We start from the raw sequence: 27,928 nt of genomic DNA on the forward strand, positions 1-27,928 counted from the left end.
TGGTGAAGCAGGAACTCAAAGTGAAAGAGTAGGCGAGGAGGTGAAGTGAAGAGCAGGGCACGATCAGCGCCGGGATCCCGCATTGAGCCCTAAATTGATCACGGGTCAGCGCGTCTCGCGACGCGTTTCGCGTCGACCTCAACGCCCGAGTCAAACTCACCCTCGACTCTTCAAACCACCACGATGCCTCCCAAACGACTCCGAACGAAGATTGAAAAAGCCAGGCACTACCTGTCCGGAGGTGGAGTCGTACGCGAAGACTCTGACGATGAGCTGGGACTCGAGGATCTGCCGTGGGAATGGATCTACGAGGACAAAAAGTCGACGAAGATTTGCGGCGCTCGCATGGGGACGTTCGAGTGCTACTTGGGCGATACAGTGTTGTTAAAAGCGCCGGCGAGCAATGAAGCATGGGTCGCCATCCTCTACGAATTTCTAGAGGGAGAAAACGAGGACGAAGATGGAGACACAATCATTGAGAAACAAGCGAGTATGCTGTGGCTCTCGTCGGAGAAAGAGATCAGGAGCAAGAAGAAGCGAACAGACTTCCTCGAGAACGAGCTATATCTTACATCGAACTTCGACCAGAATGCACTCGCCACGATCAACGGCAAGGCAAATGTCCTCTCCAAAGAGGAGTTTGATCGCTCGTATCCCAGCGGTAAGGTTCCGAGGTCATCCAAAGGACATGGCAAGACATTCGTGTGCAGACGCGGTGTCAACACCAGGACCGCTACGTACACAGAAGAGTTCAAGTGGGAAGATGTGTACAAAGGTCGGGAGGATATGGACAACTTGGTAGAGCTGCTGGAATCGCAGACGGTGAAGACGAGACGCAGGAGAGCTGCAACCAAAACGAAAGATCTGGATGACTTTGTCATGGACGACGATGAGTTCGACGAGCCTGAGACACCGAAGAAGAGGAGGAAGCTCAATTCTGCAACACCGACGCCCTCGAAAGCAAAGCAGCTCACGCCGAGGAAGTTCACTACCCCGAGTGGACGCAAGATCATCACCAAGAAGCCATTGGAGTTCACGCCTCTCGGGACAAGAATGCTATCCCCTTCGCAGATGCAGTCCTCGCCGTATCAAATCGCGCGGTCTACTCTGCATGTCTCCGCTGTACCGCACGCTTTGCCTTGCCGAGAGAACGAGTTCGACACTGTGCACTCACATTTGGAAGCTGCAATCACCGCAGGGACGGGAGCTTGCATTTACATATCTGGGACCCCTGGCACTGGAAAGACGGCCACGGTGCGCGAGGTTGTAGCCAACCTCCAGACGGCCGTGGCTGAAGAGCAGCTGGACGACTTTTACTTCGTGGAGATCAACGGGATGAAAGTCACGGATCCTCACCAATCGTACAGCTTGTTGTGGGAAGCACTGAAGGGCGACAGAGTCAGCTCTGCGCATGCTTTGGAACTGCTGGAGCGGGAGTTTACCACACCCAGTCCCAGACGAGTACCCTGTGTTGTGCTGATGGACGAGCTGGATCAACTGGTAACGAGGAATCAAGGAGTCATGTACAACTTCTTCAATTGGCCGCAACTTCGACACTCGCGTTTGATCGTGCTAGCAGTCGCCAACACCATGGACTTACCAGAACGGACTTTGTCCAACAAGATCTCAAGTCGACTGGGCTTGACGCGGATAACATTCCCAGGCTACAGTCACACCCAGCTGATGACCATCATTCAAAGCCGACTAGAAGGCGTGGGCAAAGTCATCGTGGAACCAGACGCTGTACAGTTTGCAAGTCGAAAAGTCGCCGCGGTCTCAGGAGACGCACGACGTGCACTAGACATCTGTCGACGAGCCGTGGAAATCGCGGAGCAGGAGTCATCACAGCAAGATCCAGGTAAAGAAAACCTGGCTCCTGGAACTCCTAGCAAGACTCCAGGAAAGACGTCCACTCTCGCTTCGAAGGCTGGCATCGTCACGATTGGGACGATCAAACGCGCAATCAACGAAGCCACTTCGACTCCACTAGCAGCCCATCTCCGCTCACTGCCTCTAGCAAGCAAGATCTTCCTCGCGGCTTTGCTCTCTCGACTACGCCGGACTGGAATCACTGAATCGACCTTAGCCGACGTCGTGGATGAGGCTCGTCGAATTGGTATCATGGCGCAGAACAAGAACGTCGATACATACCTTTTAACGCCTGGCCCGACGCTTGAGCAGCAGCCGGAGGAAGAGCTGGGAGTGGGAGTAATCAGCACGCCGTCAAAGCGTGGTCGACCTGCTGCAAAGAAAGAGATCGATAAGGCGGCGAGAGTGCTCGGCCTCGGGGCAGTGGCAATGGAGCTTTCTGAAGCAGGTATCATTGGAGTGGAAAGCCGACATGGAGATCGGGTCGGACGAGTAAGGCTCGGCGTGGTCGAGGAGGATATTCGAGGAGCGCTACGAGAAGATGAGGAAAGTCGAGGACTAGGATTCGGTAGTTGAAGAACAACCTCGAATTGCATCTTGGGTATCTACTGGACAAAGCTTTTCAAAATTTCTGTCTGCCTAGCGTAGGCCGCCAGTCGAGAGGATGTGTCTCCTCCGTGGCATTCTCATCCTGCTTCCACACCTTGATCGTCTTATCCGCCTCTCCTGTGATCAATCGCAGACCAGTCATATCGAAGGTGCTGGTCATGATGCCAGCTTCCGCATCTAGAGAACCTGGCTGCGCGACGCTGTCCTCGTACTGAAATCTGTGGCCAGTCTTCCAGTCCCAGAATGCTACGCTGCCGTTGTCACCACCACTGAACAGCACGTTCTCTTCGTTAACGGCGAGCGAGTTGATGACGCTGTTGTGGCCTTCAAAGTTCATCATGAACTCTCCCTTAGGGCAAAGCCATTGCTTGATCTGTCCTGGTGAAGCCGATGCGAAGGTGTACTCCGTGGGATGCGTCACGAGAGACCGCACGCCCTTCTTGTGATGAGTGAGTACGCCCATGGTCTTGCCCGCAGCGAGATCGTACATGCGTACGGTGCTATCCAGACTGCTGGAGATGACCTGTGGATCTGTAGCTTGGGTGACGATGCTGGAGACAGTCTGCTTGTGTCCTGACAACACATGAATATTCGATCGGGTTCGCATGTCCCAGACTCGCACCACACCGTCTCGTCCTCCGGTACACAGCACATCCAGGGTTGGATGCAAGCTCAAAGTGTAAACGCCTGACAAGTGGCCATGGTAGTGTCGAATGACCTTGTTTGTTTCAAGATCCCAGCACTTGACCATCTTATCCTCACCGCAGCTGAAAAGGTATGGATGTCGAGGGCTGACGGCAAGTCCTCGTACAGAAGAGATGTGACCTGTGAGAGTGAGTTTGAGAGTGCCGGTTGCCAGATCCCAGATCTTGATAGTTCGGTCTCCAGCACCTGATGCAAACCACTCGTTCCCAGGCTCCATCGCAAGTGAACGCACCCAACCCAAATGCCCAGAAATGACACGAAAAAGCTTCCAAGGCGGATGCCATTCTGGCTTTTGCTGTCTTACAGTATCTCTCCGAACCAAGCTCGTAGAGTGTGTGTTTCGCTGCGGTGTAGGGCCGTTGGCATTTGGCGGGAGTTTCTCAGCAGCTGAGCCTTTTATCCTCGTGAGTGCCATGGATGTGCCGTTGGTCTGCGCTTGTTGTTGCCTCGACGTGGACGCATCCTCAATCATCTTGGCCATCTGTGGGTCACTCGCCTGCTCCTCCGTCTTGGGCTTCTTCCTCCTCGCTGCTAGTCCTGCCGCCGCATTGGCCTGTTTCTGTGCTAGCGCAGCAGGCAACTCCTTGACATCTGCATATTCGCTTCGTATCCGTGCTGCGACACTGGCTTTCTGTGCTCGTTCGTAAGGCGACGGGTCTTGGGGTGCGACTGCTGGTTGTGGAGGCTTGAGCAGAGCCGCAGGCTGTGCAAAGTCTGCTGCGAAGACTTCGCGCGTTCTCTTCGCTGATCGCTTCACTTCCTGTGCTGCTCGCTCTGCTGTTTCTGCTGGAGTTTCAGATGCGCCTATCGGCAGAGGTGTCGCGTGGGCGACCTCAGCCATATCGGCGATGCGACTCTTCGAGAAGGTCGGAGTGATGGCGTTGTTTCCGCGATATCGTCGGTCCGTCGAGCAGTCGCTGTTGTTGTAGTGGTGTGGTGTGGTGAAATCGTCTGGAAGCTTTCGTGACTTCGAACTTCAGAGAGAAAGTGAATGTCGCTGCGCTGCGGCGAGGCGGGGGATCAAAAGTCGTGGTGCAGATGTCAAAATGCTGCACGGTAAGCTTCGAAGAAGGAGCGACGGGATTGGATGGAAATGTCTCCTGCGGCTTCATTGCATCGAAGACTTTGTCCGTCCAGCAACACCCCTACCTGCTCCAGCAGCACAGTCGCCGCCATGCATCACCTTCACCCTCGGTCACGATCGACGAGCACCCTCTTTACTGCAACACTGGCCATCTCGTTTCTTGTCGTGGGAGCACCACATTTACTGCCATGCCCGGCCGACAGACGGCAATTCGCGCACAGCTTTGAGACTGCGGATGGGAAGAGGTATCGAAGGAAGCGGAAGGAGGTCGCGAACGGCAACGAAGATACACAAGAGATCGAAGTGTCCGACGATGGTTCGATGGTCAATGGCAAGCCAAAGAGGGAATGTCCAGTTCCTAGACCGGGAGGCATTGTTGGACAGATCATGGGCTTCAAGAACGAAGAACGACCGAAGCCCTCAGAGGTCATCGTCCAGCCGTTGAATGCGAAGCGATCTCGACTACACAATGAAGGCGGAGAAACACCTTGAAGGGAATGGTGACAAGCAACTCAACACCCACATACCAGGAAGCTCGTCTACGCGCAAAGACCGAAGACGCCAATCTGGACTGGAAAATATCCCAGAGAGATGCAAGGACCAAAGAAAAGATACCACTGTGTTCAGCTCATGGGTCAAAGATGTCAGATCGCTACTATAGCGATAGCATATCACTGGTCTCATAGATCGGAAAGGAGAAAGCCCGGCGCAGCCCTCTCCAGAGACAGCCTCGAAGACGACATCACACTAGCATTGGCATACCCCACAGATTCTAGTTCGCCTGCAAGTTGGGAGCTGTGCCGGCGAGGCGACTGGAGAGTGATGCCCAGGGTTCAGAGGGAATTCGAGGGGCGCGCCGAGCCTTACTGCCATTCTAGGCAGCGTCCCACGACCTGGCAGGAGGTAGAGGCTTGAATGATGGAGAGAATGGCATGGCCTGGCAGGAAATGAGGGGGATCGATGCCGTAAACTCGTTCTATTGAGAAGATCCTAAAGCTACATACACCAGCGCCTCGCTCAATTGCAATTTCACATGTTCAGGCGTCAAGGACGGCTTTATTCAGCATATGCCTAAGCCATTGTTTTTCCAATCTCACTCTCCCATCCATTTGCCCTCTCGAATCCATTCGAGTAGGTGCTATAGTCCATCATGGCCTGCCTCACTTGACTCGGGTCCGTCAAAACGAATGGACCTATTTTCCAAAATGTCAGTCGCTGCCCGCGATAACATCAAAAGGTGCTGGGGGACACTCACCATACTGAACAATCGGCTGATCAAGCGGCATACCCGCCACAAGAACGAACCTCGCGTTTTCCTTCGCATCCGCCGGCACCGAGGCAATGACTTGATCGCCCTTCTGCTCAAACACTGTGTTGTGATACTTAGGCACCTCCTGAGATGTAGCACCGGTGTCCCACGTCGTCGTGCCCTCCAGGGTATATGCGAACGAGTTCCAGCCGGCTGGCAGAGGCTGCACGAGCTTACCACCTGGCTTGATCTCCACGTCGAGGAACCAGACTGGGGTGTAGGCGAGTTCTTGGAGACTGTCTACGCCGAGGCTTTGGCCGGAGATGACTTTGACTGTGACGAGGCCGTCGTCGGTTTTGGCGATGGGGATTTCGTTCGCTCGGAGGTCGCGGTATCTGGGTTCGCACGATTTGAGGTCTTTAGGCAGGTCGACCCAAAGTTGTATTCCGTTGTTAGAGCTTCCGTCGCCGTTGTCGTGAGGCATTCTGTTGAACTGGTCAGTATCCGCGAAGACGTTTCGAGATAGGGGCTCCAGGACTTACTCTGCATGCACAATCCCACGGCCTGCAGTCATGAATTGCAGGTCGCCACTGTAGAGAGTGCCTTTGTTTCCAGCGAAGTCTTCGTGATCGACACCTCCCTTCAATAAGTACGTGATTGTCTCTTGGCCCCTGTGTGGGTGGTCTGGGAAACCCGCTGTGAACAGGACGGTGTCAGTCTTCATCCAATGATTTCCGCAAATCATGAGAACGCTCTGTACGTACCTCCAATCGCAACATCGAAGTTGTCCATCATCAAGAACGGCGTGAAGTTCCTCAGTTTCGGTGTACCGATGGTTCTGCGAACTGTAGCTCCCGCGCCCTCTGCTTGCTCCCTAGCCTCAAAAAGTTGACGGATACTCCTTGGCTTTGGATCTTTCGCATTAAGACTTGGATCGTTCGGGGGAATGACAGGCAGTCCAACGAAGTTCGTGTTGTTGGCCATTGTGGTGATGTTCTTGGTATTCGAAGTCGAGGTTTTCGTCAGGCTATCAGCTGGACTATTCTGGAATGGGCTTCGTCCAAGCACTCGTTTTCCCAGGTTCAGATTTTTGGTCAGGTTGTTGATCGTCGTGTTTCGTAGCACAGTTCCGCGCATAAATCCGGAGATGACTTCTTGCTGGTAGATGGCGATACCGATTGCTGCTATGCTCACAAAAATTGAGAGAAGCAGCTTCATGAGAGTCGAATGATCGATATTTATACGTTCGCAAGAGAGAAGAGAGAAACCTTTTGAAGGATAGAGAATGGAAGAGAAGTAGTACTTTCCTTATTCAACCCTTACATACGCATTGGCTGAGCAGCGGAGAGGGAATCGTAGCTAAATGCTCCCCTTTCGGTACTTAGCCTGCTTACCGCCTTTGTCCGCGGACTGGATTTGGGGGCCATTTGGAAATTCGCGGCAGTTGGTCTTTTCGACTTTCAACGAAACACTGATGGAGAACATGTTCGTAAAGGCCTGGCTGTCTCTGTCTGGCGTCTCGAAACCATCACTCCGAGCTGAACGATCGGATGACATTGTTATCATGAGGACTGGACGGTCCGCCATCTACTGTCGAGAATGAACCTATCGAAGGCTGCCTGGATCCACGGTGGTCTTTGGCTGGCCGAAGACTGCTTCTTGCCGGGAGAAGGGAAAGTATTGTACTTATTCTTGAGCAGCAAAGTTGGACGCCGTGTTGTCAACGAGGTCTCATGGTAGCATCTTATTTGACAGAGATGCCCTGCTGTCAAGATCGTGTCTCACAGCAGTTTCAATCTCGTGATATCAATCCAGCACGGATAGGGGTCGAATCTGCAGATGAGAGGCGTATTCTTCACTGCGGGCGGTCAGCAGGAGAGTCGGATGAAGGCGTACACATGGCCAATCGTTTTATGCAACAGTAACCTTTTGCTGGATGGGATTCTGTTGGCGAGAGTGGGAGGCTTCGTGTGCGTGACAGAGCCCCACCGGACCACTGCACAATGCGCTGCAAGAGATCGGGCGGGCAGGCGAGAAGCGTCCGCGGTGCCTGAAGACAAGCAGCAGGTGGGAGTTGAGTTGATGGCCACAACCCTGCTCCCAGCGCGGCGGTGATCGCTCCCAGCTGGTGTGCGGTATTTACAAAGGCCACAGAAGCCGCCGAACGAGCATGTGCAGTTTGTTCAGTCTATGAGGTGAGGCTGGTTTGTCGTGGCTGCGAACACGACTCGTTTGGCGGCTTCTTTCAGCCATTGACTCGCTGCTGCTGCTGCGTTGCCCCTCCCTCTCCAGCACAAACCGACGCCTCTTCCTTTCCGTGCTCGCCGGCCTTGTGATTCCTTGGCCTCGAGACAACCTCCCTTTGCTGTTCTGCGCATTCGCTTCCATACGCGTCTCGCAGCGGTGTCTTGTGCCTGGCAGCTTGGCGGCCTCGCCTCAGCTCATTCGTCGACGGCGTTGTTTGGGGATCGATTGAAGGACAAACGAACCCGACGTCACACACGAGGCTGAGGCGGCCAAGACCCAACAAGCATTCACTATAATGGGGCCTCGCCCTCACTTCCCGCACCACCTGTCCCTGACGAGAGTGAAAAGCAGCGACCTCTCCAAATCTGGCCCTTCGTCACCCAGCTCCGGCCCCCAGAGCCGCCCCGAAAGTCCCAGACGAACAACGAGCAGCAACAACATCAGTACCATGTCCACCGCATCGAGGTCGCCCGGCGAGCTGCGCGGTGACCACAAGGGCATGGGCCTCGCTTTGACTGTGAAGGTGCTCAAGGGCCGCAATCTGGCACCCAAGGACAAATCAGGCACCTCTGATCCATTCTTAGTCCTCACTTTGGGCGACGCCAAACAAGCAACCAGCGTGGTCAACCGCACTCTGAGCCCAGAATGGAACCAGACGTTCGAATTCCCAATCGTCTCCCCCGATTCCGCCTTGCTGGAAGCCGTTTGCTGGGACAAGGACCGCTTCAAGAAGGACTACATGGGGGAGTTTGATGTGGTGCTGGAAGACGTCTTTGCAAATGGAAACACAACACCAGAACCAAAGTGGGTCAAGCTGGAGAGCAGGCGCAGTGGCCGACGCAAGAAGAAGGATACCAATGTGTCTGGTGAAGTCTTGCTTCAATTCACCCTCACCGATCCGCTCAACCCCGCAGCGACTGCCGCTCAAGTTATGCAGAAGTTCACCGGTATCGTCTCCGAACCTGGCGAGGACGATGACGACGATGAAGATGAGGAAATGCTGAGGAGAATAGGCAGTGGTGAACTAGACGACGTGGAAGAGGATGATGAGAAAGAGCCATCCGACGAGACTGATGATGGGACACGGACACCTGCTGGAACTCCAGAAGAGAAGCAGAGACACAGACGCCGCCGCAAGCTCAGGCGTCTAAAGCGCAAGACGAAGTTGAGGGCATACGAGTTCGGTGGCACGTCAGACGTTGCTGGAGTGCTGTTTCTGGAGGTGAAGAAAATCACGGATCTGCCGCCAGAGAAGAATATGACCAAGACCACATTTGATATGGATCCTTTTGTCGTGACTTCTCTTGGCCGGAAGACGTATCGTACTCGAGTTGTGAACCACAACTTGAACCCCGTATACGATGAGAAGCTGGTCTTCCAAGTTCAAAAGCACGAAACAAACTTTAGCCTCTACTTCGCGGTCGTGGACAGGGACAAGTTCTCGGGCAACGACTTCGTCGGTACAGCGAATTTGTCCCTCGAGAAGATCACTGCGCTTGCTCCAGAAGCCGACCCTGAGACTGGCCTTTACAGACTACCCGACCCAGACAACGTAACTCATGACGGCGAGCCCAGGAAAAAGCGATTCAGAAACCCGTTATCGAGGACTTCCAGCCAGAACAACTTGGGCAAGCTCAGCAAGAGCAATTCAGCCTCCAATCTCACGAAACTGACCCAATCGACAAGCAACAACAACTTGCAAGCGTCCCCACGACCTCAGATGGTGCAGGGCTTGTCAGAGACCACCCTGTTTGATCGTACGCGACCTGCTCCTACTAGCATGCCGAGCACGAACAGCATCAGCGGCCTCGAGGAGCATGATCCGCTGAACCCAGCAGATGAAGCGGGCATGAACTCGTTCGAAGTACCGCTAGAGTTGAAGAACAAACAACGATGGGAGGACAAGCATAATCCGGTCTTGTACCTTCGCGCCAAGTACCTTCCTTACAGAGCGTTACGTCAACAGTTCTGGCGGGTGCTTTTACGCCAGTATGATGCCGACGACAGTGGAAAGATTGACAAGATCGAGCTCGTCACTATGCTCGATACTCTTGGTAGTACACTTCACAACAGTACTATTGAAGGGTTCTTCAAACGCTGGAGGGATGTCAATGGAGAGGATATCTTGACTATGGACCAGGCAGTCATTTGTCTGGAAGAGCAACTGATGAAGACTCAATATCATCACTCGACAAATCCACTCGCGAAGCTCGTCCGTGGTAGCGACAATCCCTCCACCTCGACCGCCGATTTATCATCTGTTCCCAACAGTTCCCCAAGCCAAAGCCCCGCAGCTGGGACTCCATACCTACAGAGCACTACACCGTCACCCAACGTCCAACTGAACAGCAACATACCGGCTCTGGAAGTCAGTGACCTCGGCGAAGCTGGAGAACAAGGTGACCTCTTGACCGGAGATGAAGGTGCCTTTGACATGGACGTGGACCAAGAATTGAACGAAGATCCGGACGCGAAAGAGGAGCATGTTGTCGAGATTCATGAGTGTCCCATCTGCCACCAGCCCAGGCTGGTGAGAGGTCGTAGGACGACTGATGCTGATATCATCACGCACATCGCAACATGTGCAAGTAGCGACTGGCGAGCCGTCAACAATCTCGTCATGGCTGGCTTTGTCACCAGTTCCCAAGCCCAACGAAAGTGGTACTCCAAGGTTCTCACGAAGGTCGGTGAAAAGACGGTGTCTCTTGAATCAATGCAACATGCTAATGGGATCGTTTTGCAGGTATCCTACGGCGGTTACAAGCTTGGTGCCAACAGTGCCAACATCCTTGTTCAAGACCGACGCACAGGCATGATCAACGAAGAGCGGATGAGTGTCTATGTTCGACTGGGCATTCGTCTGCTCTACAAAGGCCTCAAAAGTAGGGAAATGGAAAAGAAAAGGGGTATGCAATGCTTCCTCCCAAGCATACTGACACGGATTAGTCGACTCTCAGCCTCGTCCGAGAGTTATATACTCAGGTCGAGACTGCCCCTCTCACTTCATCCCTCCGTCGTCAACCGCTTTCATATGACGAAATGGAATTGCTGACGACATGTAGCTCGCAAGTTGCTTCGCTCCCTGTCGCTTAAACAGGGGCGCAAGTTTGACGACCCTGCCTCCGCATCACAAATCCCGGGCTTCATCAACTTCCATCAACTGGATATGGATGAGGTTCTGCTACCGACCGACAAATTCAAGACTTTCAACGAGTTCTTCTACCGCGAGTTGAAGCCGGACGCTCGACCTTGCTCCGCGCCTAACGACCCGAATGTTATCGTGAGTCCCGCCGATTGCCGCTCGGTCGTGTTCAACCGTCTCGAAGATGCCCAGCGCATCTGGGTCAAAGGCCGCGAGTTCAGCATTGCACGTCTGCTTGGCGACGCCTACCCACAGGACGCGAAGAAGTTCCAGAATGGTGCGCTTGGCATCTTCCGCCTGGCGCCTCAGGATTATCATCGCTTCCACATCCCAGTGGATGGCGTCATGGGCGAGCCGAAGTTGATCGAGGGTGAGTATTACACAGTTAACCCGATGGCCATTCGTTCGGCACTCGACGTGTATGGCGAAAACATCCGCGTGTGCGTACCAATCGACTCCGAGTGCCACGGACGAGTCATGGTCATCTGTGTGGGCGCCATGATGGTCGGCTCTACTGTCATTACACGTAAGAAAGGCGAGAAGGTCAAGAGAGCAGAAGAACTTGGATATTTCAAGTTTGGAGGTTCAACACTCTTGGTCTTGTTCGAACCAGGCGTCATGAAGTTCGACGAAGATTTGGTCGCGAACAGTAATGGCGCTCTGGAGACGCTGGTAAGCCACGAGAAGTATCCTTCCCTTGCGTGACAGAATTGTGGTATTCACATGACTTGCAGGTCCGCGTCGGTATGTCTATTGGACGTACGGCAGGTCACTCTCCACACAAGGCGGATTTCCAAAAGACAAATCCGACCGATGAGGAGAAAACCGAAGCAAAGGTAAGCTCAACTCCTGCCTTGCTCGGCACGTTTTCAACAAATGACTTACATACCATTGAAGAGGAAAATTGAAGGCAGCCTTGTCCCAAGCACTGGCGCCAACGCGATTGCATGAGACGACGACGATACGAAAGCATTAGATGGAGTGAAGCATGTTGCATATGATGGGGGCTCCTAGCATGGGCGTGGTACATACAGAAAAGGTGCTGTAGAGAGACGACCAGGCCGAAAGGCTCACAAAAAAGTCTGTGTGGGTCGGGGGTTTCATGGAGTTGTGTTGTTAGGTTTGGACTCGAGAATGGCAAAGACTTCTCGCCCAGCTACAGACGGCAACTCTTGTGGTTCCCAACGAGGCCCACAGATTGATGAATGCTGTCCAAATTATTCATAGACCTTGTTCATCGTGTTTCTCCCGACCGACTACACGTATACGAGGAGGTGAAGTCCTGAGGCAAACTTCGCGGCCGAATTCCGCGTTTCTCTCGTACTCCAAACGAGCACTTGGTCTCGCTTTCAAAAGTTCGCTGCTCTTCGAACGCACGCGATGGAGAGCAATGCCCGACGATGACAAGCGCCGTGATACGAGCAAACAGCCCGCCGACAATGCGCCATCAAGAGCTACGACACCTGGGCGCAGCATCTTCGCGTTGCCAGCTCCCTTAAAGCGCATCTTCGACCAATTCCCTCTCGTGACCTACGATGCGAACGAGCTGCCAGAAAGAGCACCGAAGACGAGAAATCAGCATGTTCTTCATGTCTTTACGAATGAGAAAGATGCGATTGATGGCCGTCCAAGCTTCAATCCTGGTTGTCTGAAGTGGCAGGTCCGTTAAGAGCAAATCCAACGTATACTCAACATAGAGCAGATGCTGATTGTGCCCAAAGACGTATCTGAGATTCTTCGATATCCCATTTCGAACGGTGCCATCATCCAACCATGCCTCGCCCAGCGGGATGCTACCTTTCCTCCAACCTGCCGTCTCCACTCCTGAAACAATCAATGCTCTCGACCCGATTCCAAGTAATAAGCTAAAGAAGTGGCTTGTTTCGCAAAAGACGGTCAATAGCGTGGAAGAGTCTGCGGACATCAGATATGAGGCGTATGCATCGTTGCTGGACAATCGGATACGGAAAGCTTGGGTAAGAACGAGAGAACCTGCAGCGAACGTGGATGTGGATGACTGACGGAACAACATAGCTCTACCAGCTTTATCTGGAGCCACGAAACTCACCGCTAGTTAAAAGACTCTATATCGCCCCATGCTCCTCTCAACCATTGGTACAAAAGGCCATCGCACACCAACTCCGCTCAGCCGCTGCATTAGAGCTCGAGAAATCAGCAGGCAGCAATGTCCTATCGGCTTTGGACTTATTGAACGACGCCGAAGAAGCTTTTCAAACACTAGCGGATTCACTGGGACAGGATCAATGGTTCTTCGGCCAAAAGTATCCAGGCTTGTTCGACGCCAGCGTTTTTGCCTACGCGGGTCTGATTTTGGACGAGGCTTTCGGCTGGAAGCACAATCCATTGCAAGAGTTACTGTCGAAGCACGAGAATCTTGTGGACCACCGGAATCGAGTCACCGAACTGTACTATTAGGGATTGTTGCATAGCGAGGCGCGTAGTGGCATCCTGTTAGCTGGTCGAAGAATACCCGGCAGCTCAATCGACGAAGTTTCCTCTCACGTTATACGTCCTACTGTAGCGCCTTTCTCTGTTTTGCTCTTATCAAAGATTTCGTGGTACCGGGCGCAGAGCCGTCGGAGTTGCATGGCATGACTCACTGAAGCGGAGATTAAGGTTGTACCACCTTGATGCACTTTTACTGATATTGTCGTAGGTCCCTACCCGGCATTGGATTGAAGCTCGAGTCGCAAAACAAACAAAGACAGAAGCATTGGGAGCAGAGATACTCTATTTGAAAGGATGACTACGCCTTCTCTCCAACACTCCTTCGACGCATCCCTTGTGGACATCCAACGATCATTCTCTTCGACAGAAACAGCCACGTCTGGGTCATCAGGAAAAGAGAATCAACGTCCTGAAACTACGCCTGCTCGAGTAACGAAAGAATTGACAACATCGGAGCTATACACACAATGGGCGTGCGTTGATCTTGCTCTCGAGCGAAGCGACAACTGACGTGTCAATTTAGCACAACCTACGACACAGATGGGAACTTTCTGCAGGCCGTGGATGATATCCAGACGAAGGAATTGATACCGCAGCTCGCTCGAAATATTGAACAATCTTTACGTGCAGATATCGGCCCCAAGCTTCTCGACTTCGGCTGTGGAACGGGACGCACGACTTCCAAGCTCCTGCTGCAAGACTGGAAACGAACACCCACGATTGAGGCATGGGATGGCAGTGAAGCAATGCTGGATGGAGCACGAGCGAAACACGAATCGATGAGCAAGCAAAGCGGCATGACCACTCCATCACCCAAGTTCCAGCAAGTCGATTTCCTTCAGCCCGACAAGCTACCCCAAGAAGCGCTCGGCTCCTTCGACGGCCTAGTCTCAACTTTAGTTCTCGAACATATCCCCATGTCGACATATTGGACATGCGTGAGCAAGCTCCTCAAACCGGGTGAATTCGGCCTCGTCACCAACATGCATCCTGAAATGGGAGTCAAGTCGGTAGCAGGGTTTGACAATGACGAAGGCGTGCGGATGAGGGGGACTAGTCATATCCATGGCGTTGAAGAGACCGTTGAGGCTGCGAAGAGTGTGGGAATGGAGATTGTAGGGGAGGTGAGGGAGGTTGTTATGAGTGAAGAGATGATTCGATGTGGTGCGGTGGGAGAAAGGGGGAGGAAATGGATTGGGACGAAAGTGTGGTATGGGCTTCTATTTCTGAAGACTTGACGCTCTTGCGCCAGTCTCGGCGGATGGGTTGGTAAAAGTTTATTTTCTGTATATGAATTCGAGCCAGCTGATACTTTTACAACACTTCTTGCAGTAAACCCTTTTCCACATTCGAAGACTCATACGCCCAAGAATGCCTCCTCTGAACGCCATACTGATGCGGGCCTTTGGCCAGTTTCTCTCTAATGGCCTTTACCGCCTCGCTCATCCTGGAACCCGATGGTGGTTGGAGCTTCAGGGAACTCCTCCTTCGCCTTCTTCGCCGCATTATTGGGATCTTTCTGAGTCGTTGCAGCTCCACCCGTATCGTTGGCACGGTGCCTACGAGCCAGTACATATCAGCGAGCCTGCTCCTCAGACCTCTCCTCAAAGTATTAAACACTCACTCTCTGCCCTTCTTCGTCTGTTCGGTTTGCACGTTTGGCTCGTGTTCCTTCTCCAGTGCGTGGCTCTTTTTCTGGTCAGGACCTCCTAGATCATTTTGCTTCTCTAAATGGCGTATCGACGAGCTGAAGGGCCGAGCGGTCGTTCTGGAGACGGTGCTGTATCGAAGTGTTGATGAAGAGGCGAGGCGACGGTAGAAGGTGAGGAATTCGGATGGTGAAGTTGACGCCATTTTCGTCGTTGTTTGACTGTACGGTATTGTTTGATTCTGGTAAGCTTTGGAATCGTTAGATGAGGTTGTTGCTAGAGATCATACCTTAGTGTAGAAGTTGGCAAGGTCATCCGCGGCCAAACAACCCTCGTGTCTCTCTCGGCATGTGACATTCCATTACTCTCGACAGCGTCATTGAGGCAACTGCGATCGCCATTGTGACCGCTAGCGCGATGCGGGGGGCAGATTCACTTTGGCGCCACTGAAAGTTTATCTGCTTCCCTGGTTTCGCATCTTTTTCACGTGCTTCTTGTTGCTGTTGCTCTTACGTGCAGTGCAGCTCTCGGTCTGCGAATCACTTTGCTCGTCTACACGTACAACAGCTGCAGATTGCACGCAGAGTTCGTCATGGCTACAACCTCGGACAGCGACTTTCCTTGCTCGCTGTAAGATGTCAACCGTCTAATGGCGAATGACTCTACGTCACTAACACTCTGAAAGAACAGTTTACGTCCCGTTCCCAAGCCATCGTCTGGCCAAGGCTGCTGCTCAAACCCTTTCCGTCGATCCTGAGCTGTCGAAGTTGGTGACGAGGTCATTCTCTCTCGTCAAGTCGTTACCCGATAGCGCGACGGCCGTCCAAGGAGACACCTTCAAAGCATCGCTGGTTGTCAACGCGGCGCCTACACAGCCGATACAGGAGCCGTCTACATCAGGACCTGTAGGCTCCCTGGAGAATGGACAGAAAGAAGTGGAGGCGGAGATGGAACCGACGATCCTAAAGACGGAGTACAGCGCGACTACAAACCGAATGCTTAGAGTCGCAGTCAATGGGTTCTTCGACTCGCTGGGCACGGTGATACAAGTTATGGAAGAGCTGGACACAGATGTCATTCATGAGAAGGGACTGGAGAGTTTGGAAGGTGCTCAAGGTGTGGAACAGGGCATGACTGGTACCGCTGGCTGAGGGCCCAGATGCGATCAACCTCCGACTGGAATCTGTGTTGACTTCTGAATGGCGCTGGCCTCAGAATAATCGGCCATGCAAAGGAAGCTTTGTTCACAGGCTCTAGCAAACTCCTAGAGCAAGGCGCAGTCGAGGAGCGAGATCACTTGCATTCGCCCACGAAGAATGGCCAGGCAAACGAGGTCTCGCTGAGCCCGCCAATTATTCCTCCACTTGAGTAGTTGGCGTACGGGCAACTCAGCAAGGCATATCGGAAGCAACATCGTCGTCGAACAGATGACGGACAACTTTGGCGGCATTGAAGATCTAGTTTCCTTGTTCCGCTCAAAGTGAAACGATCTCTGTTGCTCGTAAGCTGTCTGAGCAATCCGGAGTACCCTCCAGACCTTTGTCACTCTGGAAATTGAGGGATGATTGACAATGCCATACGTTTCAATTCGAGCGGCACGATGAGGGCATCGGCTGGAGGAGAGGCGGGAAGCTATGTCAGCTAGAGATCCGTTCAGCTGTGGCTCGGTCGATTGCTCAGCGTCTAAACGACGATATCTTCTACACATACACGCAAAGAACAATCTCGGCCATGTCGCGCAGTTCACGACACACTGCATTGCCAACCTCTCTCGGCTACGTATCTGTCCGCCGCTCTCGCTACGGCCAATGACATCGGCGAAGACTTCCCGGCCAAATTCTAAACATCAATATCCAAGCTGCTCTTTCAGTATTTTCCCCAAGTCTAGATTTAACTCTGCGCCCATGATGTACAGGTTTGGAACAGTCCTTTCGAGCCTACTTTCGGTAGCTGTGGCATCGGCATCGAATGGCTTCGATCCAAGAGAAGCGACTATTGCCTCTACTCATCACTCCCTCGATACCGGCCTCACCACATGCCGTGAAGTTGTCTCGAGCTTCCTGTCCAGGATCGATCTGTTGAACAACCATACGAATGCGATTATCTCGTTGAACCCAAACGCGCTCACCACTGCAGACCAACAGGACGCCAAGCTTAGATCGAACAATGGCTCTTACGGACCACTATTCTGCATTCCCATTCTACTAAAGGACAACTACGATACCGCTGAAATTCCAACGACCGGAGCCAACTTGGCACTTGCGAGATCACAGCCAAGTAAGGATGCTCCCGTGGTGGCGACCTTGAAGAAAGCCGGCGCCATCATCTTGGGAAAGGCCAATCTCCACGAGCTGGCTCTGGAAGGTCTCAGCGTGTCATCGCTCGGTGGACAGACTGTCAATCCATACGATAGCACCCGAACACCCGGCGGTAGTTCTGGTGGCACTGGCGCCGCGGTGGCTTCAAGCTTCTGCGTCTGGGGGACTGGCACTGATACAGTGAATTCACTCAGATCACCTGCCAGCGCCAACAGCTTGTTCAGTTGCAGACCTACGCGTGGGCTGATTGGTCGTTCTGGTATCATTCCCATCTCGTACACGCAAGACGTTATTGGGCCGATTGCACGAAGCGTCGAGGATGTTGCCACGGCTTTGATGGTCATGGCGAGTGTTGGATTTGATGCAGACGACAACACGACTGCGCTTGTGCCTGCTGGAACGTATGGGACGAACTATATGTCAGGCTTGACTGAAGGGTCCTTGAAGGGCCTTCGCTTGGGGTGAGGTACACAGTCGGCCATTTCAGGTGCTTGCTAATTTTCAACAGGCTCGTGGAAGGCTTCTTCAACAGGACACCATCAGCTGAAAACGACCCAGTGAACAATGCAATGGCTCGGACAGTCGCAAAGCTCAGGGGAGCAGGTGCCACGATCGTGTCCATCACCAGTCCCCTCTACAACTCCACGGCCCTGGCTTCACTCGACACCCAACGCTTCGAATACAGAGAGTCGATGGATGCCTACCTGGAACGGCCGTCACTCGGTGGCCAACACCCGTCAACACTGAACGAGCTCTACTCAGGCCATGACTACTTGGTCATTCCAAGCCAATATGAATACGTCAACACATCACTGGTGTCCTCGACCTCAAACACCACAGGACGTAACGGCGGCTACAATTCCGTTAAACAAGGCATCGCGAATCTGACCCTCGCTCTCGCGGAGACTTTCACGGCGAACAAGCTCGATGCCCTGATCTATCCCGAGCAACAGAATCTCGTCGTCGAGATCGGATCTGCCTCACAATCTGGCAGAAATGGAATACTAGCAGCCCTGACGGGGAGCCCTGTTGTCACGGTCCCAGTAGGGTTCTCGAATGCTACTGCTACTGCGCCGCAAGGGGTGCCAATTGGCATGGAGATACTTGGACGGCCATGGACAGAGGAGAAGTTGTTGCAGATTGCCTATCAATGGCAGAGTTTGGGGAGGATAAGGAGGACGCCGAGTTGGGCCAAGGAAGTTGTGCCGGTGAAGTCTTATACTGCTGTGCCTACTGTCACGCCCAACCGCGGCAATATTCCTGCGGCGTATCCTGTTGGGACGTTGGGTGGGTAGTGTTGTTGCAGACGGATCAGAATTGAAGTAAGCTAGGGGCTATCGTTAAGTAGACCTCGTTACAGTCTCCACGCATAGAACTCCCGTGCCCTCCTTTCCTCCGATGAGCACTTCCACAATAGCCCCGGCCATGACAAGTCCGTGAAGCCATTCCACTCCGCAAAGTTGAGAGTTTCAGCCCATCAATCCCGCTCTGTCACTCAAGTACATGTGGATGTCCATTCGGTGACGACTCATATGCTCGCAGAACGTCCTGACCCAATCCGCGACGTCCTTGATCGTCACGCCTCGATCGTTCTTGACGGCCCTGACGAGCGAAGTTGATGACATCGACCTTGGATCCATAAAAATAGTGACCTTGAGCTCTGTCGTGGCCGGCTGAGTGGCTAATGTCCTCTGCCAAGCGCCACGTTTTGCTCGAGGAAGCCGCTCTAACTCGTCGGAATACGGCTCAAGCATCGGATTCAGCAATGCCACCGTGCCTCCTGGAACTAGAAGGCTGGGATGAAAGACGCCACCGAGTCTGAAGGTATCGAAGTCGCCCGACTTCAAGAACAGCTGCTTTCGAATGGCCTGTGAGCCTTCGATGGTGGCTTTCCAGTGGCGAGAGACTTGTTTCAATTTGGAGAGTGTTTTGTTGGGTAAGTACAGAAGGATGTCTTCAAGCAATTCGGTGGTTGCAAACGCCTTCGAGGCAGCCGTGAGTGGTAACTGAGTTTCATCTGCAAGGTGAGTTAGTGGATGGATTGATCGGCCGGACCGCGACGCCTTTTACCCATTTCGCAGGATGTGAGCATAGGCGTGGGAGCCATTCGTGGTGTTTGGTGCGACCCGATTTTGGTGTGTCCGGTTTGGTATCGTGTGTTGCTGAAGTTCGAGGTTTGCACCGTTTGACCCTGAGATAGGAAGGAGGGTCAAATCTCTTGGCGGCATGTGAAACTGCGCTTGGTCCAACACGGCGTGAAGCAGTGTAGCGCACACTCAAGTGAGGCCCCAATTCATCCCGCAGTCACTTTGCCAGCGTGCATGTGAAAAACGTACAGCCGGGCTCCCTTCCGTTTCATGCTCAACGTTTGTTTACAAGTAATCCTTCTTCTTCGCAGTCCTCATGTATTGATTCATGTGCCACTCGACATCTCCATCCTTATTCTCGGCCGTGCCTTGCCTGATCTCGAACAGGCGCATCGTCATGCGAGGCCCAACCTCTGCCAACTCCACACTCTGATATCCTGTCTTGACAAACACATGATGCCGTACCTCGATGCTGTCCTCGATGTTCTTGAATGTGACCACTCTTGAGCCCAACTTCGCTCCTCCTTCCCGTGGTGGGAACAGATGCTGCAAAATCTTGACCACTCGCTTCCCCAATGCTGTCTGAAAGCCCTCGAAAATCAGATGCGGATAGCTCTCGCTGACGGTACCACGAGATGCGTTCGGGATATCGTGTCGAAGAACGACGTTGTGAAGACTGAATGAAGCCGTAGGGCCATGGGGGAAGTGGGATACGGTCATGGCGGTTGGTGTGCCTCGATGCTCGTGCAGCAATATCAGATCTGAGAGGCCGCTGGATTTGGCACTGGAGGTAAGGTTCGGTAAGATGAGGTTTCCCCGGTTGAGTCGGATACTGGTCGGGAGTAGAAGTCGAATCTCTTTTGCGAACGAGGCCAGTCGGCTGCTGGGGTCGCGAGAGGTCGTGACAAGAACTCGTGGGTCTACCACGCCTGACAAGTAGCTGTACTCGTCGTCCAACTCCAGCTCTTCCTCGTTGGTTCGATCCGCCCTCGACTCGTCATACTTGTAGTCCTGCCGAAGCTGCTTGTCGTTTGCGATGCTAGGATCGAGCGGCTTGCCAGAGGCCAGGGACGACTTGAGTTTTGCACGTTTTTCGGCGATTTCAGCGTCGCGTAGAGTGAGCGCGCGACGGTAGAGATAATCTCTCCGCTGGCGGGCCTGTCGTCGGATCATGGCGTGTTTGCCTGTGTAGGGCAAATAGTGGTGAAGAGGCGGAGGTCTTGAAATTTAAGACGGCGCCAAGCTGGCCTCAGGCACACGCGTGAAGAGGGTTCGGCTTCCCTGCATTTACCTCTGCCGATTGCATCTCGCCTTCACCTTTTCTTCTCCAAGCACGAGGCTGCGTCTGAACACCGCCGAAAGGCTGTTTTGACGCTCCATCCGCCGCCGACTGCTCGAGGTTGAGTGCGATTCCACCTGGCGACGCTCGCCGCCACTCAACCTCATCTCCTCGACCCCCTCCCTCCATCCTCACCACCACCTCCGAAACCCCGCCACGGCCATGGAGGGCACCTTTACCAATGTCGGCAATCACCTGGTTGGCGACTCGGCCTCCGCGATCAACGAAGGCGACGACATCTCTACCCTCGACGCAGCTGAGAGCGCCCTCGACAGCGAGTATGGCCGCGGCAACCTGAACGGCGGCCCTCGTAGGAGGCGCGTGGGCGACGATGACGAGACGGACGTATACGACGACGACGACCTCGAATCACTTGCCAGTCATACTGCAAATGGCGCCAACGGCCAACCGCAACCGGCTCAGGAACAAGAGGAGGTCGAATTGCCCGCTCATGCCTGCGCTTACTGTGGCATCCACAACCCAGGCTCGGTCGTGAAGTGCCTGTCATGCTCCAAGTGGTTCTGCTCGGCGCGCGGTAACACGTCGTCCAGCCATATCATCAACCACTTGGTCCGCGCACGGCACAAGGAAGTTCAGCTTCACCCCTCGTCACCACTGGGAGACACCACTCTAGAATGCTACAACTGCGGTACCAAGAACGTGTTCCTTCTGGGCTTTATTCCAGCCAAGAGCGACACCGTTGTTGTGCTTCTCTGCCGTCAGCCGTGCGCCGCAATGCCCAGCAGCAAGGACATGAACTGGGACACCTCGAAGTGGCAGCCATTGATTGAGGACCGATCGTTCCTACCGTGGCTCGTGAACCAGCCAACAGACCAGGAACAGATGCGTGCGCGCCATTTGCCACCTCAAGTCATTGCCAAATTGGAGGAGATGTGGAAAGACAACAGCAGCGCCACTGTTCAGGATCTTGAGAAGAGCGCGGGCATCGACGACGAACCTGCACCAGTGCTGATGCGCTACGACGACGCTTTCCAATATCAGAACGTCTTCGGCCCGCTTGTCAAGATCGAAGCCGACTACGACCGCAAGCTGAAGGAAGCGCAAAGCCAGGACAACCTCATTGTGCGCTGGGACTTTGGTCTCAACAACAAGCATCTTGCCTCTTTCGTCCTTCCAAAGCTCGAGCTTGGCGATGTCAAGCTAGCTGTTGGCGACGAGATGCGTTTGCGATACACTGGCGAGCTGAGACCACACTGGGAAGGCGTTGGCTATGTGATTAAGATTCCAAACAACCAGAGCGACGAAGTGACGATCGAGTTGCGAGCTAGAGGCGACCACAAGTCTGTTCCTACCGAGTGCACCCACAACTTCACCGCCGACTACGTCTGGAAGGCCACGTCCTTCGACCGCATGCAGCACGCCATGAAGACGTTCGCCATCGACGAGATGTCTGTTTCGGGATACATTTTCCACAGACTCCTCGGTCATGAGGTTGCAGCTGCGCCTATGAAAGTGCAGATGCCTCGCAAGTTCAGTGTTCCGAACCTGCCTGACCTCAACAGCTCTCAGATCCAAGCCGTGAAGTCTGTCCTTCAAAAGCCTCTCAGCTTGATCCAAGGTCCACCCGGTACTGGCAAGACTGTGACGTCTGCTACGATCATCTACCACCTGTCGAAGATGAACGGCGGTCAGGTGCTTGTCTGCGCTCCATCCAACGTCGCCGTCGATCAGCTCTGCGAGCGCATCCACCTGACTGGGCTTAAAGTCGTCCGAGTCACGGCGAAATCCAGGGAGGACGTGGAGTCGAATGTCGGGTTTCTGTCTCTGCACAGACAAGTGCAGATGAACGACACCAACGTGGAACTGGCCAAACTCAATCAGCTTAAGGCTGAGCTTGGCGAACTCTCTAGTCAAGACGAAAAGAAGTTCAAGACTCTTACTCGTGCCGCCGAGCGCGAAATTCTGCAGAACGCAGATGTCATTTGCTGCACTTGCGTTGGTGCCGGAGACCCAAGACTCGCCAAACTCAAGTTCCGGACCGTCTTGATCGACGAGAGCACACAATCCGCCGAGCCAGAATGCATGATCCCTCTTGTACTCGGCTGCAAGCAGGTTGTCCTCGTTGGAGATCACTCTCAGCTGGGTCCTGTCATCATGAACAAGAAGGCTGCCAAAGCAGGTCTGAATCAGTCTCTCTTCGAGCGTCTTGTCATCCTTGGTTGCGCACCAATCCGCTTGCAGGTTCAATACCGTATGCATCCTTGTCTGTCGGAGTTCCCCTCCAACATGTTCTACGAAGGCTCTCTGCAGAACGGTATCACCATGCAGCAGCGTCTCAGAAAGGATGTCGACTTCCCGTGGCCAGTCGCTGATTCGCCAATGATGTTCTGGTCCAACTTGGGCAACGAAGAGATCAGCGCTTCTGGAACGTCCTACCTCAATCGAACTGAAGCTCAGAATGTTGAGAAGATTGTCACTCGCTTCTTCAAGGCTGGCGTCAGCCCAGGTGCGATCGGTATCATCACCCCATACGAAGGTCAACGCTCGTATGTCGTCCAGAGCATGCAGCAGACGGGAACTTTCAAGAAGGAGCACTACAAAGAGATCGAAGTCGCCTCGGTTGACGCTTTCCAAGGTCGAGAGAAGGACTTTATCGTCTTGTCTTGCGTCCGTAGCAACGATCACCAGGGCATCGGTTTCTTGAGCGATCCACGCCGTCTCAATGTCGCCCTCACTCGTGCCAAGTACGGCTTGGTCATTCTGGGCAACCCCAAGGTCCTCAGCAAGCACCCGCTCTGGCACTATCTCTTGCTGCACTTCAAGGAGCGGAACTGCCTGGTTGAGGGTCCACTCAACAACCTCCAAGTGTCGCTACTCCAATTCAGCCGCCCCAAGACCTCCTATCGTGGACCTCAACGTCACCAAATGGCCTACCAACACGCCAACCACATGGCTGCTGTCACCGGCAGCCGCATGAACGGCCGTGGTGGAGGCCCGCCAGGCGCCGATAACGGCAGTATCGTTGGCTACATTCCAGACGACGTCTCTTCTGTGCATTCGTCCGCCCTTGGCGGTGCCGCTCTCCCAAGTCAGTATCCGCCGATGTTCCAAGGATTCCAGGAGGCGTGGCCAACACTCCCTGGTATGCAACGCAACGGCCCTATGGGTGGCGACAGGTCTCATCATCCACCACCAGAGAGTGTTGCTGGTGATAGCGTTGCCGCGAGCGAGGTGACTGATGTTACTACGAACGGCTCTGTCAAGCCTGGTCAAGGTGGTGTCAGTCTTGCTGGTCTGAGCATCAACGATCTCAACAAGCAGGCGTCGCTCTCCCAGTCCGACAAGCTTCGTCGCTACGTCGAAGGCCAAGGACCTCCTCAGCCACCAATTGGCGCCGGCCGGAACCGCTCTACACTCGAAGATGAGGATGCTCGTAGCGTTAGCACCGCTTTTGCAAGTCAGCTGGGTGTCGGTGGCTATGACTGATTGGCTCGCGACTCTCAGGCATTGCTACGACACAGTTCATGCTTGCTAGGACCCATGCGATATCAAGGAACCGTTTTACAACGACCGGTGTAGCGAAATGGAAGGCATCAAAGGAGCGTAAGACGGACTTTCTGCGCCCAACCGCCAGACGGACATACCACGGCTTCCACATCACAGCCAATGAGGACGGCACGAGGAAGCAAGATCGCTTGCGTCGCTGTCGCTCTCTGGACAGCAGGGCTTCGGGAAGTACGAGCAGGTTCAAACGTGATCGGGGACCGCCTCCTCCAGCAGCAACTCGTCCGCTCAAGTGGAACAGTTCGAGCAATGCCTCAAGACACCTCACCGGTCGCGCACGCTGCGTGTAGTATACATTGCCTGCGTACAGTCCAGAATGCTTTAGATTGCTGCGTTGCTGTTTCACGCGCTACAGCTCGGTCACCCACTCTTTGAAATCTCGAGTTCTCGAGTGATCATTGAGAGGGTCAAGACATGAGTCGGGAAGGAATTAGCTTTAGTCACTCTTTTCGAATAACTACTTGGCGAGCCTTGAATAGGTAGCTAAGGTCAAAGAAACTACGAGAATGCCACAAAGGCATGTACTGTGCCTATGCATCGTGCGCCAGAACAATGTGCTCCAAAGACCAACCCATGACCATGTGAAACCGTTCCAACAGCCCTGAAATCCCAGAAATCCAAAAACGCCTTGCAAACGCATCGTGTATCGATGTGTACCTTGTGCCTCAGCGCTCCAACGAGAAAAGTCCATGTTTAGTGTCCAACGCCCCAGGTCTTCTGTCATCTCCAATCACCTCATTTCAAAGTCCAGTCTTCTCATCCTGCGCAGCTTGCTCGTATTTCGGAAGCAATTGCGACTTCTCATCTTCGAATGAAGCCGCGACCTGCTTGCCGTAATGCACAACATGCTGGCACACACCGACGGGTCGCTGGTGCTGTTGCAGAACCTCCATTTCCATCTTATAGAGCGCATCGGTGCGGAAGTTGAATATGAAGCTCGTCGACAGCCAGGCAATTCCAGAACCAAAGACTGCTTCCAAGATTACGATGCGCAGCATTGAGCTTTCCATGACGGGCCACCAGGAGACGATGCAGAAGCCGGTCATCATCCAGAGTTGAGCCAGGTGGGTGCTGATAATGCGGCCTTCGGTGATGTAGGCCGACATGGGAGCCTCGCTGCCCTTGCGTACGCTCTTCTTAACCAAATGCGATACGCCGATGAGCTGAAGCATAGGGAACGCGATGAAGACAGCCGTGAAGACGGCCAACATGGTCACGACCTGGATGGCCAGATCAATCCAGACCGGCGCGGTGTACTCCCCCGGGTGCGAGTCGACGTCCTGGTAGATGGCCAACACGCCGATGGCAGCATCCGTGAACCAGAGCGCCAGAGAGTGGAAGAAGAAGATGTGGGCGAAGCAGAAGATGGTCTTGGTCGTCTTTGCCATGCGCTTATCGCAGCCGGAGAGGATTGCGACGCGGTTGGATGGATTCGCCTCGAGGTCTTTACGAGTGCGCCGGACGCGGAGGAGAGCGCGGATGCCGATGAAAAGAGAGGTGAGGGTTATCGCGTACACGACCAGCGTGGTCTCGCACTTGAGTTCGGGGAGGGTGCGGTTGAGCCATTCCTCAGACCAGCCTGAGATGGCGATGTCGCGGCCCATGTTGAAGCCTGTGTAGCTGATCTGCCGTGATGTGCTGTTTCGGTTGATTAGGGGAGTCCGTCCAGCAGATGAGCTGTGGTCGATGTCGCCGGCGATGCGAAGGTCTGTGTTGTTGAGGCTTGTTGTTGAGGCTGGATGCTCAGCCTCTGGTGGAAGGATGGCAAGAGGTGCAGGTGAAGTCGACTCGGCAGCGTCCGGAAGGATCACCAAGCAGCCACGTCATTGGCTGGCCCGTGCTTTAGCCCCGATTCACTTCACTTCACTTTGCTGCAAACAGCGCTCACATGTGAAGAAACGCGATCCACATGCGATCACCTGGCGCGTGGAAGCATGATAGAGCTGCCACTGCTCTATTTCTGAGTACTGGTCTCCGATGTCCGCACAAGCAATCGACCGTCTCGAGCACGAGCGCAGAAAGGGGTTAATCCACGTCTTGACATCTAGACGTCATGGAGGGTAATGTAGAAGAAGGAACATCTTAAACATCTCTTGTGGATTCATCTCTCTTTACATCACATTACCGCTTACCGCCATAATGCTTCGTCTCTTCTCACGTGGCCCTTCTCTCTTGCGGAAGCCGGCTGTGTGTTCTTTCGCTCGTTCCAAGCTCAGCATTGTGGGACGCACTTACGGCACAGGCAAGTACTCCAATTGTATGGTTAATGCTCTGGCTAATATAATATAGGAATGGCTAACAACGATAACATGAAGGCTTCGGGCCTCTTTGACGTCTCCCATGTCACGGCTCTGGTCACAGGTGGCGGCACAGGCATTGGTCTAAGTACGTCTAATTGACGACAGTTGTTCAGACGAATCAATTGAAAAATGTGCCTGCATTACCATATCTGTTCTGACTGTTATGCCAGTGATCTCTCAAGCGCTTGTGGCCAATGGGGCAAAGGTGTACATTACTGGACGGCGAGAGGAGACCCTAGCCGAAACGGTGAAGCAATACAACACTGGCCCAGGTAGCCTTCACAGTATCGTTGGTGACGTGAGCAAGAAGGAGGGATGCATCAGGTTGGCCAAAGAGATGGAGCAAAAGGAACCTCAAGGAATCCAGCTTCTGGTTAACAATGCCGGCATTGCTCGCGATGTGAACACCATGTTTTGTAGGTCGAGTGAAGTTGAGGCTGATCGCGACTTCTAACGTGTTCTCAGCAAAGAACGGAACGCCAGACATGTCCTCACCCGAAGCGATCTCCGAGCACTTTCTGCGCTCTGAGGACCAGCAGTGGGCAGACACCTTTCAAACGAACGTAGCTGGTCAATACTTCATGAGTAGTGAGTGGTGGTTTGCGGTCTGAAGTGTCTTCCAGCAGTGCTAATTCGTTCTGTCAGTGGCTTTTGTGCCGCTGCTCGCAAAGGGAGGCAAAGTGACGCCCGGCTACTCCTCGTCGGTGGTGAACGTGAGCTCCATATCTGGTGCGATGAAGGGTTCATCGAACGGACAACCTTCATATGCCTCCTCCAAAGCTGCTTTCACTCATCTCAGTCGTATGCTTGCCACGACGTTTAAGGATGTCAAAGTCCGCGTCAACGTCATTGCGCCTGGAGTATTCCCTAGGTCAGTGTTTCATCTTGACGTTCCAGCGCCGCCCACTGACAGCTTCAAGTGAGATGACTGCGGGGTCGAGTGACGACAAGAACAAATCTGAACTGGACATGCGATCGTATAACCCAGCTGGGAGAAAGGGCGAAGATAGCGACATGGGCGCGACTGTAAGCAACAAATCTGAAAGACCCTTACTATCTTTGACTAAGGCACCTTAGATACTGTTTCTCGCTGGGAAGGGTGGCGTATTTTACAACGAGCAGATATTGTATCCCGATGGCGGTAAGTATGCGCTGCACATCTTTGCGCAATGACTGATGTATTTCAGGTAATACTCTTACAGTGCCTGCGGTGAACTAGGACGTGAAGTCGTGATTCCAAGATGAAGACGTCGCATCCCCCCCCCGAAACACAAGCGTCCACGCAACCGTATGAGCCATTCCTTCATCGAAGACGTCTCGTCTACTCGAGAGAACG

General features: G+C 53.6%; 14 protein-coding genes across 14 annotated transcripts; 8 read left to right on the plus strand and 6 right to left on the minus strand.

Moving 5' to 3' along the window:
* Nucleotides 1–183: 183 nt before the first annotated feature.
* On the plus strand, nucleotides 184–2,445 carry M409DRAFT_63131 (uncharacterized protein; the record flags this gene model as incomplete). The annotated part of the gene is made up of 1 exon (XM_033815453.1): nucleotides 184–2,445. One exon carries the CDS (start codon nucleotides 184–186, stop codon nucleotides 2,443–2,445), a length of 2,262 nt encoding a protein of 753 aa, XP_033673337.1.
* Nucleotides 2,446–2,491: 46 nt separating this feature from the next.
* Nucleotides 2,492–4,024, minus strand: M409DRAFT_63132 (uncharacterized protein; the record flags this gene model as incomplete). Its single annotated transcript, XM_033815454.1, has 1 exon — nucleotides 2,492–4,024. The coding sequence occupies one exon, from the start codon at nucleotides 4,022–4,024 to the stop codon at nucleotides 2,492–2,494; it is 1,533 nt and encodes a 510-aa protein (XP_033673338.1).
* A 333-nt stretch (nucleotides 4,025–4,357) lies between these two features.
* M409DRAFT_50148 (uncharacterized protein) lies at nucleotides 4,358–4,759 on the plus strand (the record flags this gene model as incomplete). The annotated part of the gene is made up of 1 exon (XM_033811460.1): nucleotides 4,358–4,759. One exon carries the CDS (start codon nucleotides 4,358–4,360, stop codon nucleotides 4,757–4,759), a length of 402 nt encoding a protein of 133 aa, XP_033673339.1.
* A 579-nt stretch (nucleotides 4,760–5,338) lies between these two features.
* Nucleotides 5,339–6,500, minus strand: M409DRAFT_63133 (uncharacterized protein; the record flags this gene model as incomplete). The annotated part of the gene is made up of 4 exons (XM_033815455.1): nucleotides 5,339–5,460; nucleotides 5,523–6,001; nucleotides 6,059–6,212; nucleotides 6,281–6,500. 4 exons carry the CDS (start codon nucleotides 6,498–6,500, stop codon nucleotides 5,339–5,341), a joined length of 975 nt encoding a protein of 324 aa, XP_033673340.1.
* A 1,558-nt stretch (nucleotides 6,501–8,058) lies between these two features.
* Nucleotides 8,059–11,856, plus strand: M409DRAFT_63134 (uncharacterized protein; the record flags this gene model as incomplete). The annotated part of the gene is made up of 5 exons (XM_033815456.1): nucleotides 8,059–10,446; nucleotides 10,507–10,669; nucleotides 10,826–11,577; nucleotides 11,640–11,741; nucleotides 11,803–11,856. The coding sequence occupies 5 exons, from the start codon at nucleotides 8,059–8,061 to the stop codon at nucleotides 11,854–11,856; spliced, it is 3,459 nt and encodes a 1,152-aa protein (XP_033673341.1).
* A 439-nt stretch (nucleotides 11,857–12,295) lies between these two features.
* On the plus strand, nucleotides 12,296–13,341 carry M409DRAFT_63135 (uncharacterized protein; the record flags this gene model as incomplete). Its single annotated transcript, XM_033815457.1, has 3 exons — nucleotides 12,296–12,565; nucleotides 12,627–12,881; nucleotides 12,940–13,341. The coding sequence occupies 3 exons, from the start codon at nucleotides 12,296–12,298 to the stop codon at nucleotides 13,339–13,341; spliced, it is 927 nt and encodes a 308-aa protein (XP_033673342.1).
* Nucleotides 13,342–13,892: 551 nt separating this feature from the next.
* M409DRAFT_35642 (uncharacterized protein) lies at nucleotides 13,893–14,612 on the plus strand (the record flags this gene model as incomplete). The annotated part of the gene is made up of 1 exon (XM_033810426.1): nucleotides 13,893–14,612. A coding segment is annotated over one exon (720 nt), but the record flags the coding sequence as incomplete, so codon positions are not given.
* Nucleotides 14,613–14,794: 182 nt separating this feature from the next.
* Nucleotides 14,795–15,228, minus strand: M409DRAFT_50151 (uncharacterized protein; the record flags this gene model as incomplete). Its single annotated transcript, XM_033811461.1, has 2 exons — nucleotides 14,795–14,933; nucleotides 14,999–15,228. The coding sequence occupies 2 exons, from the start codon at nucleotides 15,226–15,228 to the stop codon at nucleotides 14,795–14,797; spliced, it is 369 nt and encodes a 122-aa protein (XP_033673344.1).
* A 387-nt stretch (nucleotides 15,229–15,615) lies between these two features.
* Nucleotides 15,616–16,174, plus strand: M409DRAFT_17688 (uncharacterized protein; the record flags this gene model as incomplete). Its single annotated transcript, XM_033804168.1, has 2 exons — nucleotides 15,616–15,653; nucleotides 15,709–16,174. The coding sequence occupies 2 exons, from the start codon at nucleotides 15,616–15,618 to the stop codon at nucleotides 16,172–16,174; spliced, it is 504 nt and encodes a 167-aa protein (XP_033673345.1).
* A 756-nt stretch (nucleotides 16,175–16,930) lies between these two features.
* Nucleotides 16,931–18,636, plus strand: M409DRAFT_50152 (uncharacterized protein; the record flags this gene model as incomplete). The annotated part of the gene is made up of 2 exons (XM_033811462.1): nucleotides 16,931–17,802; nucleotides 17,850–18,636. The coding sequence occupies 2 exons, from the start codon at nucleotides 16,931–16,933 to the stop codon at nucleotides 18,634–18,636; spliced, it is 1,659 nt and encodes a 552-aa protein (XP_033673346.1).
* Nucleotides 18,637–18,810: 174 nt separating this feature from the next.
* On the minus strand, nucleotides 18,811–19,448 carry M409DRAFT_17690 (uncharacterized protein; the record flags this gene model as incomplete). The annotated part of the gene is made up of 2 exons (XM_033804169.1): nucleotides 18,811–19,358; nucleotides 19,412–19,448. 2 exons carry the CDS (start codon nucleotides 19,446–19,448, stop codon nucleotides 18,811–18,813), a joined length of 585 nt encoding a protein of 194 aa, XP_033673347.1.
* A 265-nt stretch (nucleotides 19,449–19,713) lies between these two features.
* Nucleotides 19,714–20,601, minus strand: M409DRAFT_17691 (uncharacterized protein; the record flags this gene model as incomplete). Its single annotated transcript, XM_033804170.1, has 1 exon — nucleotides 19,714–20,601. One exon carries the CDS (start codon nucleotides 20,599–20,601, stop codon nucleotides 19,714–19,716), a length of 888 nt encoding a protein of 295 aa, XP_033673348.1.
* Nucleotides 20,602–25,032: 4,431 nt separating this feature from the next.
* Nucleotides 25,033–25,896, minus strand: M409DRAFT_50155 (uncharacterized protein; the record flags this gene model as incomplete). Its single annotated transcript, XM_033811463.1, has 1 exon — nucleotides 25,033–25,896. The coding sequence occupies one exon, from the start codon at nucleotides 25,894–25,896 to the stop codon at nucleotides 25,033–25,035; it is 864 nt and encodes a 287-aa protein (XP_033673349.1).
* Nucleotides 25,897–26,583: 687 nt separating this feature from the next.
* Nucleotides 26,584–27,811, plus strand: M409DRAFT_63140 (uncharacterized protein; the record flags this gene model as incomplete). The annotated part of the gene is made up of 7 exons (XM_033815458.1): nucleotides 26,584–26,677; nucleotides 26,763–27,008; nucleotides 27,058–27,180; nucleotides 27,238–27,463; nucleotides 27,513–27,618; nucleotides 27,670–27,733; nucleotides 27,780–27,811. The coding sequence occupies 7 exons, from the start codon at nucleotides 26,584–26,586 to the stop codon at nucleotides 27,809–27,811; spliced, it is 891 nt and encodes a 296-aa protein (XP_033673350.1).
* Nucleotides 27,812–27,928: the final 117 nt, after the last annotated feature.

The sequence above is a fragment of the Zasmidium cellare genome (assembly GCF_010093935.1).
Source record: "Zasmidium cellare ATCC 36951 unplaced genomic scaffold M409scaffold_3, whole genome shotgun sequence".
NCBI classification, from domain to species: domain Eukaryota; kingdom Fungi; phylum Ascomycota; class Dothideomycetes; order Mycosphaerellales; family Mycosphaerellaceae; genus Zasmidium; species Zasmidium cellare.